This window comes from Geotrypetes seraphini, chromosome 7 (assembly GCF_902459505.1).
Source record: "Geotrypetes seraphini chromosome 7, aGeoSer1.1, whole genome shotgun sequence".
NCBI lineage: Eukaryota > Metazoa > Chordata > Amphibia > Gymnophiona > Dermophiidae > Geotrypetes > Geotrypetes seraphini.
In genome coordinates, this window is record NC_047090.1 from 175,114,091 (window position 1) to 175,135,172 (window position 21,082).

General features: G+C 41.5%; 1 protein-coding gene across 5 annotated transcripts in view; it reads left to right on the plus strand.

The window, feature by feature from the left end:
• The window catches only part of ATXN3 (ataxin 3), a 98,268-nt gene that overhangs the window by 35,218 nt on the left and 41,968 nt on the right, over positions 1 to 21,082 (plus strand). For all 5 annotated transcript variants that reach the window (XR_004540173.1, XM_033952818.1, XM_033952820.1 and 2 more), the window contains 3 exons: positions 1,283 to 1,349; positions 7,289 to 7,376; positions 14,479 to 14,611. Coding sequence is in view for 4 of the 5 variants with exons in the window: in XM_033952818.1 (XP_033808709.1) it covers positions 1,283 to 1,349; positions 7,289 to 7,376; positions 14,479 to 14,611 (288 nt within the window). In the remaining variant the exon portion in view is untranslated. The remainder of the gene's footprint in view (positions 1 to 1,282; positions 1,350 to 7,288; positions 7,377 to 14,478; positions 14,612 to 21,082) is intronic.

The window sequence follows — 21,082 nt, forward strand, 5'->3', positions numbered from 1 at the left end:
TGTAGCTTATGCTGGTGATGTCACTGGCAAAATTCAGTTTTCTGTACCTCCACCTGCTACATTGGTTCAGAACAGTATTGCTGACGCTGAGTAAAGAAAAGAAAGTTTTCAGGTAAGACATAATTTCTCCTTTACACATTTAAATGGCTGTTATAAACACATGTATACAGCTGTGCAGTTTTATAAGTGTATTCACTGAAAAGATGGTGTATGGTCTATGGAGCAGAAACAGAATTGAATGCATGCAAGTATTTTTATGAATCCATGGGTACATATAAAGTATAAACATATTTGCACCACCTTCAGAGCAGATGTAAATTTATGCTTGAGAATTTGCACACCATTGGGGCTCGTTCTTGGTGCTTATTTTAAAAAGGCTAATAAATATCTCTCTTCTTTACAAAAACAATTTGTTACTTTCACATAGTTCATTTTGTTACTTTCACATAGTTATCCTCTTATAAAATTACTGCCCACAATTTGGATACTTATGTACAAATTGAGTAACTTCTCTACATTAGTATATATTAACATGCCTCATTATGTTATAAATTGACCTTGAAGTCCTATGTTGCTCTTAACTGATATGGTAGGTGAAAATAACTTTTTAAATAATCATTTAAAAATAAGTTCCTGCAATCTATGGTTCTTTTAGTGGTTGTCATGTAACTATTATCAGTTCAGTAAAGAATTACCACAGGTAATAGTGTAAATTCTATCCAAAAAATAACCTCACCTTTCTTGAAGGTGAGGCAGCTGCAAAACTGAGGCATGGCAAATATGATTTATTTATTTTATTTTTAGTATTTATATACCACTTATAACCTAAGTGGTGTAAATTCAGGTACTTTTAAATTTCTACCATCCTGCCTCTCTCCAGCTTTCTCTAGTAAAAATACTTTCTCCTTGCAGTCGGAGAAATCTCTTCTGCTTCTGGAGCCAAAGTCTCATGATGATAACCATAAAACCGTGTTGTTGTATTGCAAGACTTTGGTCCGGCAGTGGGAGGTACTTCTCCAGCTGCTAGAAGTAAATACTTTTATTAGAGAAAGCTAGAGCAGAGGGAAGCAGCACAGCAATATATATAAAAATAAATTGTTTTTGCCATGTTCTACATCATTTAACTTTTGATAGGGGGGGGAAAAAGTATGTATCTTCTTTCACCCATAGTTGGGGGCAGGAGCAGGGACTTCATTTCAGCTTATACCACTACTATAGGTACAAGTTAAAAACATAATAAATGTGGATAGCAGTATAATTCCTGTATGTTTTCTTTCTACAGAAATGAAAGAGCATTTATTTGTAATTATAAGGAGCACTGGTTTACAATTCGAAAGTTAGGAAAACAGGTGATGATTTTATTCTCTCTTGCTCACTTATTAAGTTGGTAAAATGCAGTAGAATGTCTATTTGTACTGTACACATGAAAAATCTTTGTGATTCTAATATCTCTTTCTTTCTTTGTTATTTGATATACCGTATTTTCTCGCATATAACGCGCGCGTTATACGTGGTTTTTACAAACCGCGCATACCCTTGCGCGTTTTACGCGTGAGCACGTTGTACAAAAATTTTTTTACATAGTTTCCCCCCCCCCCCCCCGACGCCCGATTCATCACCCGGAAGAAACGCTCGCACTCCCACCCCGAAGGACCGCTCGCACCCCCACCCGAAGGACCGCTCGCACCCCCACAGCCTCTCCCCCTCCCCCATGGAGAAGCTGTCTACCTTGTTTCCGGATGCCAGCCCAGCTGCTTCCTCTGCCGGTGGTCCTGCCCCTTCTCAGAGCCCTGTGCTGCGCTGCTTCCTCTTCAGACGGTCCCGCCCTTTCTCTGATGTCAGAGAAAGGGTGGGACCGCCAGAAGAAAAAGCAGCGCAGCAGGGCTCAGAGAAGGGGCGGGACCGCCGGCAGAGAAAACAGCTGGGCTCGCTGGCATCCGGAAACAAGGTAGACAGCTTCTCCATGGGGGAGGGGGGTGAGGCTGTGGGGGTGCGAGCGGTTCTTCGGGTGGGGGTGCAGGTGCGTGCGAGCGGTCCTTCGGGGTGGGGGTGCGAGCGGGGGGGGGTGAATCGGACGTCGGGGGGGGACATCAGGCTTTCAGGGTAGGGACAGTACTTCAAGGAGGAAAGGAGAGTCGGGGCGGGCAAAAGGAGAGTCGGGCAGCATGCGCGGTATACAGGTGTGCGCGGTATATAAAAATTTATGTACATAAATATGTGTTTTTTGCGCGCTATACCCGTGTGCGCGTTATCTATGTGAAAATACGGTACTAGCCATCAGTCAAGGTTACAGTCCAAGTAGCACATAAAAGCACAATATTGACTACAACACAGTTTTAACACCATAGAAGAGCATCACACGAAGGAGGGGAAAAGTGATTTCATGATAGTTTATAAAGTGCAATTAATGCGGACAAAAGGGAGGGATGAACATAGTCAAATTAAAAAAAACTGCACAACAGGTGAACAATACAGCAATATTGATAGCCAGGGTACTATTGTTCAAGGTACCTGCAGGACCGTCAATTTGTATGATAGCATTTGATGGATAGCATTCTGCCATATGAACCACAGGTCATGTTGCACTCAGTGACTCATGATGATCTACATATTCCGACAGTGAAACAGCTGTGGCTAGCTGCATCTAGAGCTCACATGTTTTCATGTGTGAGTCTTCGGGAGTCGATATTTACGACAGCAAACAAGTTTGAGTAGTTTTAAGAAAATGTTAAAGAAACACTTCTGTAAGATGAAATATAAGACTTGATCTATAGTTTTTTGATGCAAGGTGCTGGTAACCTCTTTGTAATTTTAGGAGGCTTTACGTTATCATTATTATGTTTTATTGATGTTCTATTTATTGTAATGTATGCGATTCTCTTTGTGTATGTACTTTATTGTGACCTGCCTTGGGAAAATAAATACAAATAAAGTAGAGGTGAGGCAGCAGGAGCAGGTGTGACATGAGTGGACAAATTATAGAACCCAATGGGAGAGAATATTTTAAATGTTTCCTTGAAAAGACTTCAGCAAATGTGTGGGAGCATAAGAAATGAGAATAGAGTCCTGGTAGGTAGGAATACCTGAGAAGAGTGTTCAGTGTGTTGGCATAAATATTTTAAATTTTTAAATCATAGAAACATAGAAGTAGATGGCAGATAAGGGCCACGGCCCATCAAGTCTGCCCACTCTAATGACCCTCCCTATCTGTCTTTGCGGATAGATTCCACATGTCTATCCCATCTGGCCTTAAAATCTGGCACGCTGCTGCCTCAATAACCTGAAGTGGAAGACTATTCCAGCGATCAACCACCCTTTCAGTGAAGAAGAACTTCCTAGTGTCACCGTGCAGTTTCCCGCCCCTGATTTTCCACGGATGCCCCCTTGTTGCCGTGGGACCCTTGAAAAAGAAGATATCTTCCTCCACCTCGATGCGGCCTGTGAGATACTTGAATGTCTCGATCATATCTCCCCTCTCTCTACGTTCCTCGAGTGAGTAGAGCTGCAACTTCCCTAACCGCTCCTTGTATGGGAGCTCCTTGAGTCCCGAGACCATCCTAGTGGCCATTCTCTGGACCGATTCCAGTCTCAGCACATCCTTGCGGTAATGCGGCCTCCAGAATTGCACACAGTACTCTAGGTGCGGTCTCACCATGGATCTATACAGTGGCATAATGACTTCAGGTTTACGGCTGACGAAACTCCTGCGTATGCAACCTATGATTTGCCTTGCTTTGGATGAAGCTTGCTCTACTTGATTTGCAGACTTCATGTCTTCCCTGACAATCACCCCTAAGTCTCTTTCTGCTTCAGTTCTTGTCAATATCTCGCCATTTAGGGTGTAAATCTTGCATGGTTTTCGGCTTCCCAGGTGCATGACTTTGCATTTTTTGGCATTGAAACTGAGTTGCCAGGACCTAGACCAGCGCTGCAGTAGAAGTAGGTCATGCATCATATTGTCTGCCATTGAATTTTTGTCTGTTGTGCTTTTGCTCACTGCATTGCTTAGTTTGGCATCATCAGCGAATAATGTTATTCTACCTCGGAGCCCTTCTGTCAAGTCTCTTATATAGATGTTGAACAAGATCGGGCCCAAGACGGAGCCCTGTGGCACTCCACTTATCACCTCTGACATTTCAGAGGGGGTACCATTCACCACTACCCTCTGAAGCCTACCTCCAAGCCAGTTCCCAACCCATTTGGTCAATGTATCGCCCAAGCCTAAAGAACTCATCTTGCTCAGCAACCTGCGGTGTGGTACGCTATCAAATGCTTTGCTGAAATCCAGGTAGATGATGTCCAGGGACTCACCAGCATCCAGCTTCCTCGTCACCCAGTCAAAGAAGCTGATCAGGTTGGATTGGCAGGATCTCCCTTTAGTAAATCCATGTTGGCGGGGATCCTGTAGATTCTCCTCGTCCATGATCTTATCCAATTGGCGTTTGATTAGGGTTTCCATTAGTTTGCTCACTATTGATGTGAGACTCACTGGTCTGTAATTTGCCATCTCCATTCTGGAAGCATTGGATGATGGCAGGTATACGTACGCTGGAAGATGTATTATCTAATGGTAAGTTGCTTGAGTTTTCACAGTTGCAAAATAAATTTGGTCTTTGTAAATCACAAAGTTTTAGATGGTTGCAATTGAAGCAAGCCATTCAGGCAGGGTTCCCTGAATGGAAAAATCTCAATAATCAATATAGCTTGGAATTCTTATGCTTTCAGGTAGATTTCATGGGACATCAGGCCGCACAGTGGTATAAATTAATATCTGGACTTGTAAATAAAAAAACCAAAAACTGGTCTTCGGGACATTTGGAGCATTGAGATCAAGCATTAAATTACTGCGTCTCAAATGACACGAATTTGGTCTTGGAGGATGAGATGTACATTGTCTGCATCTATGAGACAAACTTGGTTTTTTCTTTTACATAGAGCTTTCTGGACCCCTGTTCGTTTACAAAAATTAGTTAGCTCTAAGTCTAATAGATGTTGGCACTGTCATCTCGAGGCTGGGACATTAGATCATCTTTTATTCTATTGTTCATTTATATTGATATTTTGGAAATCGATATGGACCCAAATAAATAGGTTGTTAGAAAATCCGGTGGCCTTGACATATGATACTACCTTATTTGGCATGTCAGTGAGAGCGAAAAGTCAGATTTCTTAAAATAACAACAAGCTTTTATTTATTTTGACTGGAGTTGCCATTCAACAGATTACATTCAATTGGAAAAATCAGAACAGATTAAATTACAGTTTCTGGAGGAGTTCTGTATGTCATATATATAAAATGGAAAGAACATTAGCAATACAGAAAGGATATTTTGGTAAATTTCAAAAGGTTTGGGGACCATTAACAGACTTTTGTAATGAGTAATAAACATTTTCCCATAATAAGATAATTGAAATGAGGGGATGGGAATGGGTGGGTGGGTTGGTATTTTTTTTTGTTTTTAATATTTTATTAAATCATATAATATAATGTTTAATATAATATATGAATATTTTTGATGTATTAGGGATGGAAGGGTGGTTAATTTCATGATTTTCAGATGATATTATAGCAATTCAAGTGATGTTTTACAATTCAAATGTTATTTCCTGTTACACTTGATGTAAGTTATAAAAATGAATAAAAAAAAAATTAAAAAAAATCTTAAACTTTATTTTTCTTGCAGTTAGTAGCCAGTACTGATCTCTCAACAAGGGCATACCGTATATACTCAAATATAAACCGGGATTTTTGGGCCAAAAAATTCCCGGTTTATATTTGAGCCAATAAACCCCCTTCCAAAATTATTGCAGGCTGCCACCAGGCTCTGCCCCCTGCCCCCCCCCTGTCCTAGCCTCATACCTCTACTGCCCCGCTGCTAAATGGCTGCCGCAAGTTTTTTCAGTTACTGAGAAGCACGAACAGGCGCACGATTTGACCCAGCTGCTCGTTGCTCCTTACTGGCTCCCGTGAATTCTCGCAGAATAGCACCTGGGGAGTCCATATGCGGCTCATGGGCTGCGAGTTTGAGACCGCTGCTTTAGTTGATGTCTCTGGCTCAGAAGTGATTTCGTCAATCTCTTAGAGTACCGCACATCTATACTCTTTACCCATGTTCCCTCTTCTATATTAAAGTAAGTGGATACAGGAATTTTTTCCTGTCACATTCTTAGGTGCTCATGTTTCATATGGCACTTAAACCAGGGGTCACATCTATCATGACTCGTTTCTCCCTTCTTTATTTTACTTGTAAAAAATTTTATATATTTGATTTCCAAGTTTCTAACGAGCCATTGTCGGAGGATAGTAGTTTTTAAAAGTTCAACTACTTTCCTTCTAGCCAAGTGCTTTTTTTTATTATCACCACAACTTTTCAATGCCCTCTATCTCCTTTTTACTTCTTGTGTAAAATCTTTTTTAGGGCCTCAGACTTGCCATTAGGTGCCAGACATTTCTATGGTCACCTATCAAACTTTTGGCTATGGCTTCTTCACTAGCCCCATTATTTTTTTTTTTTATTATGCCACACCACGTGTTAACTGCCTGTGCTGCAGTGTCTTCACCATCGACAACACAAGCACACACAAAGTATCCTGACACAGTCCTTTTTGGTTCCTCTCTGGCAGCATTGCACAAGGGTGTCTGCACAAAAATCCATCAAGTTTTGCAGAAAAAGCCAAGCTTCAGGGTAATGTGAGAACCTTTCTAGCATGTATAACTCGGATCTGGATGAAACGGAGTCTGATGGTACCTTAAGAAACGATGAATGTAGTGGCTTTAAGTACTTGCTATTTGCCCAATTTCAGCAAATAATAATAAACTTTTATTAATATTGACCGGGGTTGCCATTCAACATATTACTGGAAACTGGAAAGATTATACTAAACTTAATTATACCTTTTGATGGAATTCAGTATGCCATATTTATAAAATGGAGAGGGTGCTTGCTATACAGCAAGGAAATTATCACAATTTTAAAAAGATTTGGGGGCCATTGATTACATATTCTAATGATCAGACATCTTAAACACCTTGTTTTATATAAGATATAGGTGGGGTGGGATTGGGAAATATGATAATTGCTAATTGAATTATTATTAATAGATGGGGTGGGTGGGAAGGGATTATTTTATACTTTAATGTTTATAAGTAAGATTGTCAAGTAATTTGTTTAAAAATTTTTCTGATTGATTATCATACACATGTTGTAAGATATGAAAATGAATAAAGATTTACCAAAAAAAAAAAAAAAAGTACTTGCTATTGATCCCTTTGTTTTCTTTTTCTCAGTGGTTTAACTTGAATTCTCTTCTGACGGGTCCAGAGCTAATATCGGATACATACCTTGCACTTTTCTTGGCTCAGTTACAACAGGAAGGTAATAATGTCTGTTTCAATTGATTCCTCCTTTTTGGTTGAAGAAAGCCATTGCTCTTACAAAGGGCATTTCTATAGCTGGATGCTCACTAGGACTGGCTTCAGCTGGCTCATGCCTTAAGCACTGGTTCTGAACACCGAAGCTCAAAGGCACCAAAAACCTTCCTTACTGGTTCATCAGACATAGTAACAAGGGTGTACAGCTGGCACAATTACTTGTACCTGTTGAAACATTGGGATAGTTACTATTCTTGAAATTTCCTGGAATCCCATCCTTCAGGGGACCTCAAATCTAATACCACAATGTGGCCTTGCCTCCAAAGTCCATCACCTTTCTAACCTCTATTCCTTTTCCTCTCCCCATCTTCCTGTCCCCCCCAGAACCCCAGCTCACCTCAGGGATCCTGGTGGAGGTGGGGTCATCAAGGGCAGAAATGATCTCCAGTTGCTCCTGGTCTGGCAGCTGCTGCCTCCAAAATAGTACTACTGACCTTTGACAGCAGTCTTGATACTACCACCTATGTTCCTTCTAAGCTGAACATTTGAGCAATTGCTCATACATTTTAGGAATTCGCTCACAGATTTTGTTTTATAGAACTTGTTGCACATACAAATTTTTTTTTGTTAGAACCTGTCACTCACATGAGAAAAAATTTGCATACTCCAAGCCAATCCTTGGAGGGAGCATGGACTACCACTAGAGTTCATGCTGCCATATAAGGACCTTTTTCCCTTATATAGCAGCTTGAACCCCCTAGCAGTACTAGTTTATTTAAAATTTGCTATACCACCTTAACTAATTGCAAATCTAGGTTGTTTATAATCTCAAATTACTAAAGGGAGAAAGGAATTACATAATGTGAATTACATAATGTGAACAGAAAAGGGCATCCAGTTGACTCAAGTACAGTCATCAAATGAAGTGAATAACTGGCCAGCTGAGTAAGAGATTGAGGAGGGCTAGGATGGGAGATAGGCAAGGGGCAATAGAGAGTAGCAGTAAGACTTCTTGAGGTCAATGGTGCCGCTGAGGGAGGAGCAAGTGGGGTTCACTCCTGATCGTTGCCTCCCAGGATTCCTAGGGTGAATCAGGGTTATGCAGGTGGCTGGGAAAATCTGGCTAGAAGGGAGCTAATGAGGGTATGCAGACACTAGTATGGCAAGGAAGGGAGTGCAAAAACAACAGTTGGTTCAGGGCACCACAATCCTTTGATCTTCAGCCCTGGTATCCACATTTGTGCTGTCCTTGCAAGAGCAAAATTACCCTTGCACATGTCCCGTGTTTCCCCGAAAATAAGCCCTAGCATGATTTTCGGGGTAGGTCTTAATATAAGCCCTACCCCCAAAAATAAGCCATAGTCGCTGGTAGCAGCACACCATCGCCCCCCCATGCACCCTCCACCGACCCTTCCATTTTTTCCTCCCATCCGAACCCCGACAGCATAAGTCCAGTTACATAAATGTGACAGCGATGTGCATGGTTTACAGTATTTTGTAAGTTATGTGCTTGCCCATGTGTACACTCCCCTTACATTTACAAGCTATGTCACTTGTGTGCACCAGAATAGTTCTTTTGCAGATAAGCACACACTTACCATGTTTCCCCGAAAATAAGACACTGTCTTATATTAATTTTGGGCCCAAAAAAGGCACTAGGTCTTATTTTCAATAGGTCTTATTTTTTTTTCATGTACAATGATGATCTCCCCCTTCCTCTCTTCCACCTCAATTCTTCCTATTTCCTTTCTCTCCACCACATGTGCAGCATCTTTCCTCCCCTCTCACCCATCCTATTGTGCTGTATCTTTCTATCCCTCCCTCCCTCCCCCTGTGCAACAAAACCCTTACAGCTTCTATCCATCCCATCCCTTGTGCAGCAGAACCCTTGAAGCTTCTATACCTCCCTTCCTCCCACCCCCCTGTGCAGCATCTTTCTATCCCTCCCATCCCCCCACTGCCACTGCCGCTGCGCATTAAGCAGAGCCAATGTTTTTTTGCGGAACACTATAATTGAAATTATAAAATTGAAAAACCAACTAAAAATTAACCCCCCCCCCTTTTTAAACTGTGTTAGACTTTTTTATTACCGGCTGTGATGGTATTATCTCTGATGTTCATAGAAATTCTATGAGCGTCGGAGCTAATATTGCTGCTGCTGGCGGCAATAAAAAAGCCTAATGCAGCTTCATAAGGGAGGGAGAGGTAAATTTGAGAGTTATTTTCCGGAACTTGGAGGCGAGGAGGATGGCAGTTTGAGTGCAGAGCTCCTCTCCCTGGACAATCTGCCTGCTTTTAAATATCAGCAGCAGTGGGAGATCAATTTTTACATCTAAGCAGCAACGGGACCAACCCACCAAAAACCCACAGTCCCGATCCTGCAAAAATATGAGCTCCACCTTCCCTGCAGTCCGCTAGGAAAATCAACTGCTTTTACACCTAAGCAGCAGCAGGACCAGCCACCACTACCAAGAGCCCTTTGCCCCGATCCAGCCAGGCATGTGAGCTCCTCCCTCTGCAGTCCATTGGAGAGATCAATCTACCTGCTTTTAAATATCAGCAACAGTGGGAAATCAACTACTTTTACACCTCAGCAGCAGCGGAACTATCCGCAACTACCAAGAGCACACAGACCCGATCCAGCCAAGAGTGTGAGCTCCACCTCCCCCTGCAGTCCACTAGGAAGATCAACAGTTTTTTACACCTAGGCAGCAACAGGACCAGCCACCACTACCGATAGCCCTTTGCCCTGATCCAGCCAGACAAGTAAGCTCTTCCCCCAGCATTCCGTTGGAAAAATCAATATGCTTGCTTTTAAATATCATCAGAAGTAGGAGATCAACTGCTTTTACACCTAAGCAGCACCAAGACCAACCGCCACTATCGAGAGCTTTTGTCCCAATCCAGCTAGATGTGTATGCTCTTCACCATACAATTTGTTGGAGAGATCAATCTGCCTGCTTTTAAATATCAGCAGCATTGGGAAAACAACTGCTTTTACACCTAAGCAGCAGCGGGTCCATCCGCAACCACCAAGAACCCACAGACCCGAACCTGCCAGGAAAGTGAGATCCGCCCCCCCTACAATCCGATAAGAAGATCAACTGTTTTTACACCTAAGCAGCAATAGGACCAGCCGCCACTACCGGGAACCCTTTGCCACGATCCAGCCAGACATATAAGATCTTCCCCCAGCATTCCATTGGATAGATCAATCTACCTGCTTTTAAATATCAGCAGCAGTGGGAGAACAACTGCTTTTACACCTAAGCAGCATTGGGACCAACCGCAACTACCAAGAGCCCATAGACCAGATCATGACAGGAGTGTGAGCTCCACACCTCCTGCAGTCCGCTAGGAAGATCAACTGCTTTAACACCTAAGTAGCAGCAAGACCAGCTGCCTATAATAGGAGCCCTTGCCCCGATCCAGCCAGGCATGTGAGCTCCTCCCCCTATATCCCGTTTAAGAGATCAATCTACCTGCTTTAAATATCAGCAGCAATAGAAAAACAACTGCTTTTACATACAAGCAGCAGCGAGACCTACCGCAACCACCAAGAGCCCACAGACCCGATCCTGCCAGGAGTGTGAACTCCTCCCCCTGCAGTCCATTGGAGAGATCAATCTGCCTGCTTTTAAATATCAGCAGCAGTGGAGATCAACTGCTTTTACACCTAAGCAGCAACGAGACCAGCCACAACCACCGAGAGCATACAGACCCTACCAAGAGTGTGAACTCTTCCCCCCCTGCAATCCGCTAAGAAGATCGACTGTCGGCTCCGGGCGGCTTTCCCGCAGAGGAGAGAATCCTGCATTCACCGTGGGCCTCATCTGGGGCAGCCTCCTTGGAGCGGCTGAGGCATGGGCAGTGTGTCTGGGAGGGAATGCATGGATGGGAGAACATCGCAGGGAAGGAGACATAGGCATCCTGGGACTGTCTGCCAAGTCTCTTCCCTGAAGAAGCCCTTTCTGGAAACGTCAATCGCTCCTCCTATACTTACTTGCTCCACTTCATCACTGACGCTGAAACCGTGGATTGAAGACAAAGTTTTATTTTATTTTTCTTTCCAGCTTATGATTTATCTTTAATCTTATCTATTGTTTTGCCTTTTGTCTTTGTTTTGTTCTATTTCTATCATTTAAATTTCTCCAGAATTCTACTGTGCAACGGCTCCCCCTTCTGCTTCTATTCCTTTCTCTCCTCTCTTCTACCTTCCAAAGTATTTAGATCAATGCTGTCTTATTAAAATGTTTATTTTATTTTTATTTTTCCTCTAACTCTACTTTTCACTTCTCTATTACCCTCCAGGTACTTTAGTTAGATTGTGAGCCTTCGGGACAGTAAGGGAATTTTTCAAGTACCTTTCTTATTTCTAATCTTAATGTATATTTTCTGTAAACCGCTTAGAACCTAACGGATGTAGCGGTATATAAGAAATAAATTACATTACATTACATTATTTATTTAAAGTTCTTTAAGCTATGTATGGGTAATTGTAACAACAGTGAAACTAAGGTAGATAGGATAGAATTGCTAATCAATGCGATAGATGTGCTTGTTTTTGAGTGCAAATGAACTCAAAACGCGGCTCGATAGTTGCCAGGCAAACATGCATTTCATCATCCACCATCTGCAGTTGTTCTCTTTTTTTTCAATTTAATTTCTGTCAGAGCTGAAAATCCAAGTTCACAAAGATAAGAAGATCTAAATGGTAACAAAGCCTTGATTGCTTTGTTGCTCAAGTTAGGATAACTACTGCTTTAAAAATAAAAATAAAATTGCTTGCCGTTAGTTTTCAAGGACCAATCATGCCAAATAATGATGCTTGTCTGTGCAGTTGTATCCTTACACATGCAGACGTTCATAACATTGACAGACTCTTATGAAGGGAATTTTTTTTTTCCCACGAAGTCTTGTGCGGTGGCTTCACACGCACGTGTTTCAGCCTCTATGGCCTGCCTCAGGAGCCTTTATAAATAAAAATATTGTTATTTGTATGATATGGATATGAATAGATCAATCAATCTGCACTATAGATATAAATATCTTCCAAGGGATGTAAATCTTCTACAAAATCATCAGCAAAAAAAGTGGATGCCTTGTCCACTATTTTGTCTTAATCAGGATCCTCAGCGGCACCACTTAGAGCTCAAGATATCTCATTGCTCTAAGATTTATGGGTCAACTTGTCATCGGGTCCCACTTTTTAATCTTATGTATCTATTTAATATTTTAACTTTTATCTTTTATGTGCTTTGAACTTATTTAAGATTATTTTAAGCACATACTTAGCTTAAAGTTGTGTGGTCTCTGGCTAGGGATCTTACTGCCAACATGTTTCGCCTGCTCAGCTTTGTCAAGGCTCAACCCCTAACTATTATATCGCCAGGAACTTCAGAATAGATCATAGAAATAGAATATTCAATGCATGTCAAATTTAGAAGGAACAGGAAAATATCTGGTATCCAAAGTGAAGTTTTTGCCAGAATTCCTCCCCTCAAGGGTCACCCAAGCTCCAGAAAAAATAAAGTAAAATTCTAGAATCTTTCATGGCACACCTGGAATTTCTTTGGGGCAAATCCTTATTGTCCTCATGCTCCAGGTGCCACCTCCCTATGCTTCTTACCTCACTTTAATGATCCTACTCCTATGACACAGCTACTTATTGCTTGTTTCAGTTCATCTCTCTACCCCCCTTACCCCCCCCCCCCCCCTCCCTTGTTCCATACCTATTTCGCAGCACAACATGAGGCAAAGCTGTGCATTTGGTGCATTCTCACCTCTGCCTCCAAGGCCCAAATTTTCATTTGACCCAATGGGCCTAGGGCAGCAGAGTAGGAAGATACAGTCCAAAGCACAACCATTAACTTTTTTCTGTTGCTGCCACATAAGAACATAAGAATAGCCATACTGGGTCAGGTCAATGAGCCATCTAGCCCAGTATCCTGTTTCCACAAGTACCTGACAGAAACCCAAATAGTAGCACAATTCCATCTTGCAGTTTCTGTGGAATGGAGGTGGGAGTGGGAAATGAGAAAGCGATTGATACTGGTGCTTGCACAGAATTCCACATAAGTTCTGCATTGTACAATCACAAAGAATTTTAGTATGTGTAGTTTTAGTATGTGTATTAGAAGTTTAGTATGTGTGCTGATTTGCCTCGTACATATTCATTGAATAACTCAAATTCTTAAAACCAGCTATTAAATAATTAATACTAACAAGTATTATCTGAATCAATTCAATTTTAATCTTATCTCCCATATTTCTTTTCATTACAGTACTTTTACAACTTACCAATACTTAATTTATTAATAAATATCAGAATAATTTAGTCAGTGAACCTAATCCCCATCGCTCACACTCACTTCCCAACTTTCACACACAGACTACAGTCATTGTGATTACTTTTATCCAAAACTGGATCTTGGTTAGTTCATGAGTTCATTAGTCCATGATCATGTAGTCCGAGAGGCTTCAAACTGAGAGATGCACAACAGTCTAGCAGAGGGGTCTCAAAGTCCCTCCTTGAGGGCCGCAATCCAGTCGGGTTTTCAGGATTTCCCCAATGAATATGCATGAGATCTATGTGCATGCACTGCTTTCAATGCATATTCATTGGGGAAATCCTGAAAACCCGACTGGATTGCGGCCCTCAAGGAGGGACTTTGAGATCCCTGCAAGCACATATTCATTGGGGATATGCTGAAAACCAAACCTTAAGAACTGAACTTTTATACTCTTGCTGTATAAGAACTTTTGGTTTGAAGCATTTTCTAAGCTATAGCACCACCTTCTCTGAACATGCTAATATTCCTGTCCCTTGCATCATGTTAGTAAAATAACCAATGAGCTGAGGACCAAGATATGGATCCCATTACAATGCACTCTTGCCTTTGTTGCCCTGCAGAATACATTGAGGTGGGAGTTGGCTTACCAGGACTGGATTGCAGTTTAATCATGACACCGAATTGGCAGCATTATATGACATGAACTTCTTTTGTTGACTGTCTCTTTAATATTCATTCCTTTGCTAGGATGTGTCACTGCATCCTATATCTTGTGACTTGCACATTTCAGTTAAATGGTTGTATCTTCCCCAGGTTATTCTATATTTGTTGTTAAGGGTGACCTCCCTGATTGTGAGGCAGACCAGCTCCTGCAGATGATTCAAGTAAAGCAAGTACAGCGTCCAAGACTAATAGGAGAAGATGTGAACCAGTTGAAAGGGCAGAGGTAAGGTAAATATTTTTTAACTTCCTTGAAGGCAGCACACTTAAATTAAATCACTCAGATTATTATCTGACCTGTTTCTTTGCTCTGTTTCTTCTTTCTCTAGTCTTATTCCTGTTGTCTTCTTTTTTTGTACTACTATGGTTTACTTCTTATGTTTCTTTTTTCTGGGACCAGGATCAAGCTGTTAATGTGATAACTGGTTTATTTATTTCAGCAGTGTTTGAGGGTATTATGTTAGTGACTCCTGTTTTATGGCATTAGCATTTCCTTTGTTAATCCCACAGAACAATAATCAAACATCTTTTAAACGTAAACAGTCTTGTTTAATATAGTGCCCCATTTCTATATATTGTATTTAAGGTATGAATGGGGATTCTAATAGGCGTTCATTTAAGGGTATATAAAATCAATGTTTCATGATATGCATACTCTTGCCGAGTATATTTTCTGATGTAATTGGATACATACATGCGCTTCCATAACACACATATGCTGTCTTAACAAAATAATAACTGTGTTCTCCCCTGTCCTCAGCTCTGCCAGTCTCTCTCACTACCAGCTTATCTTTGCTGTGCAACCCAGGAGTCATCAACACAGAAAAGGCACAAAATCAGAGGGAGAATCAAAGGGAGGGGCAAGAGAGAAATAGGGACAATAGTGCTTTTCCAGAGTTTGTCTAATAAATATCTCTTTTTGCAACATTTTTAAATCTGTGTTTCCATAGCGTCCATACCTGACTAGTGCAGATCAAGTAGGTTATGTCTGTCAAACAGTGAAAGAAAGTTCTTTGTGGGTTGTCCCTTAAGCCATAAAATGTTCAGTATTTTTCTCTGTCTCCAAGCAAATGGTGGATGGACTGTGTAGCTTGCCCGTGGTGGCTAGCGCCAAACTTAGGACTAGATTCACTAAGCAAACTGATTGTGTATCAGTCAATTTGCATCCTCTTTGCAACCCGATTTTCCTCCGACCCGATTCACTAATGAGGGGAAACAGCATACAAAGTAGGCAGGCAGTGATTCACTAAACCAAAACTGAAACACCGACTGGGCTGGCTGATCAAGAAACAAGCAACTGGTGGGGACCAGTCGCTCACGTCCTTTCTGAATGCATCTCCTGCTCTCTGCCGCGATTCTCCTGCTGCCCTGCTCTACCCTGACTCTCTGCCGCAATTCTCCTGCTCTCTTGCTGCCCTGCTCTGCCCCAATTCTTCTGCTTGATTCTCCCCGACTCTCCTGCCCTTCCCCGCAGTGCAAGTCCATAGTTTTAACCCACGGGTTTAAGGCGGGTAAAACTATAGGCTCATGAAAAAGTAGGGCTTGCTGCACATGTGTCGGGATCGCTGGAGAGCGATCTGTGTAGTCGGTTGGGGGTGTGATTCCGATCGCCCTGTTGTACAACCAAAGCAGTTTACATAAATATATTATTATATGCAGGTACTTTCTCTGTCCCTAGTGAGCTCACAATCTTATGTTTTTGTACCTGGGGCAGTAGAGGATTAAATGACTTGCTCAGGGTCACAAAACCTGTATTTTGTTTCCCTAGAAGTCAGTTATTTGCTAAGTGGGAAGAATTCTTCTAATTCCCAGAGCACATTCAATCCAAGGGCTGCAAGCTCCCCCCCCCCCCAAAAAAAAAAAAAAAAAAGGCTATATTCTAAAGTGATATGCTGCAGTACTCATCTGTACTGACATGAACTCAACTGTACACAGCCACAGGTCTGTTAGCTGTACACAGCAGCTATATGTCTTCCAGAAGCCAGCTGCATTCCAAAGCTCGAAATGTCAGCTATATTTCACATGTAGAGAAGCCAACTCTCGTATAAGCTCTATTGCTTAGCTCTGTTCTATGACTGTGACAGTTAGCTCTAGAGGTGTTGCTTTCTTAAATATTTTCTTACATTGCACTCCTATAGTAATAGACTGTTTTGCATTCCCTGTCACAGCTGTAGAAGCCAGCTGCATGGCATATTACTTAATTTCATTTAATCTTTTTATCAGAGATAAGTCAGTTGTTGATTGGAATAAATCTTTAGTCAAGAATATGTTTAATCCAGACTTGGCCAACTTCAAGATATTTTCGTTTGATATTTTTAAATTGGCAGGAGATATTGAGCTTGTTGGTAATTCTTTTGAAGATGCTGCTACAGCTTGGAATACAGGTGTTGAAAAACTTTAGGAGTGTTTGGGTAATGTCAAGGTAATTAAATCTAGTTTTCATAAGTTTTCATCTCTGTGCTTTACTGAAATTCTGAGGATAAAGAAAAGACAAGTGAGGAAAACTTGAAAGAACATGGTGTAAAACTAGGAATTGTGATAAGTCTTTGGAAAAAATTGTTAGATGATTATGAATTGGCTACTTATGAGGCAAAAAAGGCTGCTTATTCCCAATTATTATTGAAGACCCTTAATAGATCAAGGGGTATCTTTTACTCTGACAAAAATAATTATTTTCTGCTTCTAAAGAGAATGGATCAAAATTTGCAAACAAACTTGGACAGTGAAATTCTATCTACTTTCTCCAGGAAAGGTTAAATTTTTATAAGAATGCTTCTATTGATTTTTCTGTTGCTGGTAGATCTAGGGCTGAAACTTTAAGGGGTAGATTCTCAAAACGTTAATGTGGTCGCTAAACCAGTTCCAGTTGTTTAGCATTCATATATTTTAGCAGTGGATTATCAAAATGGCTTACCGTGGTCTTTTCTAAGCTTCCTAGCAGTTTCCGACTCTGCTATGCAAATGTATTACAATGAGGTCATTAATATTTAAAAGAGCACTCTGGACAATTCTCTATTATTGCTGGGTGATTCCCTAACCTCGCTGTCCTACATTTGCGAGCAAACTTTTCCAGCATGATGAGCTGTCCCAGCCTTACTTTCTTTTCAGTGCCTGAGCACTGATTGGCTCAGGCATTAACAGAAATGTAAGGCTTGACTTCTCAGACCTGCCAGAAAATTTTGCCGCTGCCAAGCAACTCCCCCCCCCCGGCAGCGAGATGCCTACTCCCTCCCGCCGCCATTTAACAACCCCCAACATCCCCGGCAGTGGGAGAGATGCCCACTCCCTCCTGCCACCAAACAACCCCTCTCCCCTAGCAATGGGAGGGATGCCCACTCTGATCCCACCTTTTTTTTACCTTGTTTACAAAGTCCAGATGGAGGGATGCATACCCCCTCTGGCAAGCAGGCCTGCCTCTTTTTTTTTCTTTTTTTTAAATTCTTTATTGATTTTTAAACTTTCATCAAGTGTACAAAAATTCATAATAAACACTATTAATTTGACCACTTGAACAACTTATCATTATATCCTATAAATAGAAATATAACCCTCCCCCCACCCTCCCTCAAAGCCCATTATTCATTATAAGATCATAAACCCTACACTTGAAACCCTCCCCCCACCCAACATTAAGTGGTGTATAATTAATAGAAAAATGGCATTTAATCATGACAAAAAGATGTTAATGGCTCCCATATTTTAATAAAATTTTTATATTTTCCATTCTGTATCGCCAGTGATCTTTCCATTCTATATATGTCAAACAACACTATGTAAGGGAATTCAAATTATCAAAGGTGATGTCTAATATCAACACTATCATTGGTCACCTTGTAGTTCCAAACATAAATAAACTGCTACAGTCAGCTGGAGCACCTAGTGAACACTCAGACCCACAACTTTATCCCAGTGAAATCACAGGGTAGCTGCGTAGAGAGACCATCATAGTGGTTCACAGTCTCACCCACCTTAACAACAAAACTTATGCTGCATCACTGTAAACACAAGAACAAAACACGAAATAACTTATCTTGCAATGGTGGGTAATGATCAATACAGCTACTGTCTTTCTTTATTTATGTCTCTCTCCCTGCTCCTGTCTCTTTCTTCCTTTCTTTCTGTCTCTTTCCCTCCTGCTATTTTTCTCTCTCTCTCCCTGGCACCCTTTGTCTGTCTGTCTGTCTCTCTCCCTGGCCTCCTTTGTCTGTCTGTATTTCTTTCTGTCTCTCTCCCCCACCCCCTCACTTTCCTTTGCAGAAGCTTCAGCGGTATTTCCCTTCCCCTCCAGGTCCCTGTGAAGTAGTAGCAGCATTTTCCCCCACCCCCATTCCCTTCTCTTCCCCCCCCACTTTCCTTTGCAGAAGCAGCAGCGGTATTTCCCTTCCCCTCCAGGTCCCCTTGCAGCCACAAATGCAGGACTCTACTTTTTGGCGATCGTGGTGGCTGATCCTCCTCTAAAGAGCAGCCTGCGATGGTAGCCGGCTTTAGCGAATCTTGCAGGCCGCTCTCCAACTCAGTAACACGTTCCCTCTGACGTGATCCCGTGCGTCAGAGGGAACGTGCTACCGAGGTTGGAGAGCGGCCTGCGAGGTTCGCTAAAGCCAGCCACCATCGCAGGCTGCTCTGAAGAGGAGGATCAGCAGCAGCGGCGGCGGCGGCAGCAGTGGCAAGTGAGGGCGGGAGGTGTTTCCCTGCCGAGGACGCGGGCAGGGAGAGAGCTTGCCTGGCTTCCATAGTGAGTGAGGACGGGAGGAGGGGAGTGGCCAGAATGTTCCCTGCCGCCGGGTTGGCGGCCACGGATCACACACCACAGCATCAGGGAACACGAAATCCTAAGTGCGCATGTGCGCTTAGGCTTTTATTATATAGGATTTGATTAATCGCCTATTAATATTCTAGGTGATAAACAATACAATTGAGGGGAACAAAATTAATATAATTAATGAGAACCAAAACATGGACAAGACTCACAGACAGAAGGAAAACAAGAGGGTAGAGGATGAAATACAATATTTTGGAAAAGAAAATAGTTAAGGGGTAGTTGAGAGCTGCCTTTTCATAGATTGTAAGAGTCCTGAATTTTAATTTATTTATTTATTCAATTTTTTAGTCTGTCCTCCCAAAGGAGCCCAGAATGGGTTACAATTACATCCACAATAATCGAGACAGGACAGAGATGACATAATTTACATAAATTACAATATAGACATAACAATAAAACATATGCACTAAGTAGCATCTGGTGAGAATAGGTGATGTTGGTGCGTTGACTGAGTGGCATTTCTGGGTGAATCACTTTAAGGCGCTGGGTTTGTAAAAAGAAGTAAAAGTATCTCTGTAGAAGAAGCTTTTTAATGCTCCTTTAAATTTATCAATATTTGATTCTTCCCTCAGATAAGAGGGCAGAGAGTTCTAGATTTGGGGTGCTGTAATGGTAAATGAAGTGGTACGTCGCATATGAAAAGTTTTGAGGGAGGGAACAAAAAGTAGATTTTGAGAAGATCTTAGAATTCTAGCTGGAGTGTGCAGAATCAATAGCTTATCGGTAAAAGCTGGTAGTCTGGATTTGAGCGCTTTGAAAGTGAGAAGTGTGATTTTGAAAGTGATACGATGTGGAATGGGAAGCCAGTGTGTATTTTTTAATAACGGAGTGATATGGTCATATTTTTTTGCATTGCTAATAATTTTAATAGCGGTGTTTTTAGCCGTCTGATTTCCTTTTGTGTAATTCCTTTATAGAGAGAGTTGCAATAATCAATTGTAGGGATAACTAGCGAGTGAATTAAAATATTTAGCGAAGAGGGCTCCAAGAAGCTAGAAAGAGATCTTATCAGCCAAATTTTTTAAAAACAGTTTCTGACCATGACACTGACTTGCTAATAATAATTGAGCTTGCTGTCTGATCATGCCCAGGATTTTTGTTGTGGATACCTCGGTGATCGGTAAACTGTCGATGCAGATTGGGGTTGACAGTTGTATGCCCTCCTTCCAGGGAAAAAGTAAGCAGTTTGTTTTGAATGTGCTTAAGGACAGCATATTGTCACTGAGCCAGTTTTTGATCTTGGATAGTTTTGAGTTAATGGCTTGAATTTCAGTGGGGTTTTCAGGATCTAAAGGATGAAGTAGCTGAATGTCGTCAGCATAGGCATAGGATGTAAAGCTTATAGATTGGTATAATGTCAGAAGTGGGGCTAAATAAATATTAAATAGCAGCGGTGATAAAATTGAACCCTGAGGAATGCCGTAATTGTTAGTGTAAGTTTTGGAGGAAATACTGTTAAGCAATACTGTGTAAGTTTGATCTTTAAGATAAGAGCATGTTCTTTGATACCTACCGCAGATAATCTGTTCTCAAGTGGTATCAACTTCCTTACAATCTATGTTGGCTATGAAAGTTTGAATGTATTTTTCTGAAGCAGTTTTTGCTCAATTACTCTATGCTTTTATTTTATTCCATATGGATTACTATAATGCAAGTTAGTGAATCTTTTATCGCTGGGATTTCTGACCAGATAGAAGATGATGCTTTGCCCTTGAGATAGCTTTTCTGAAACAGGGCCACTGTCGGTCTGAGAATGTTGAAAAAGTTGGAATGTTAGAAGTGTCTCCTTGAAACTGGTCTGGTGCTGATTATTTCAGGACTTCCCAGGATAAAGCTATGAAGATAAGTGTATTGCTACTTTTGATATTTTTGTAT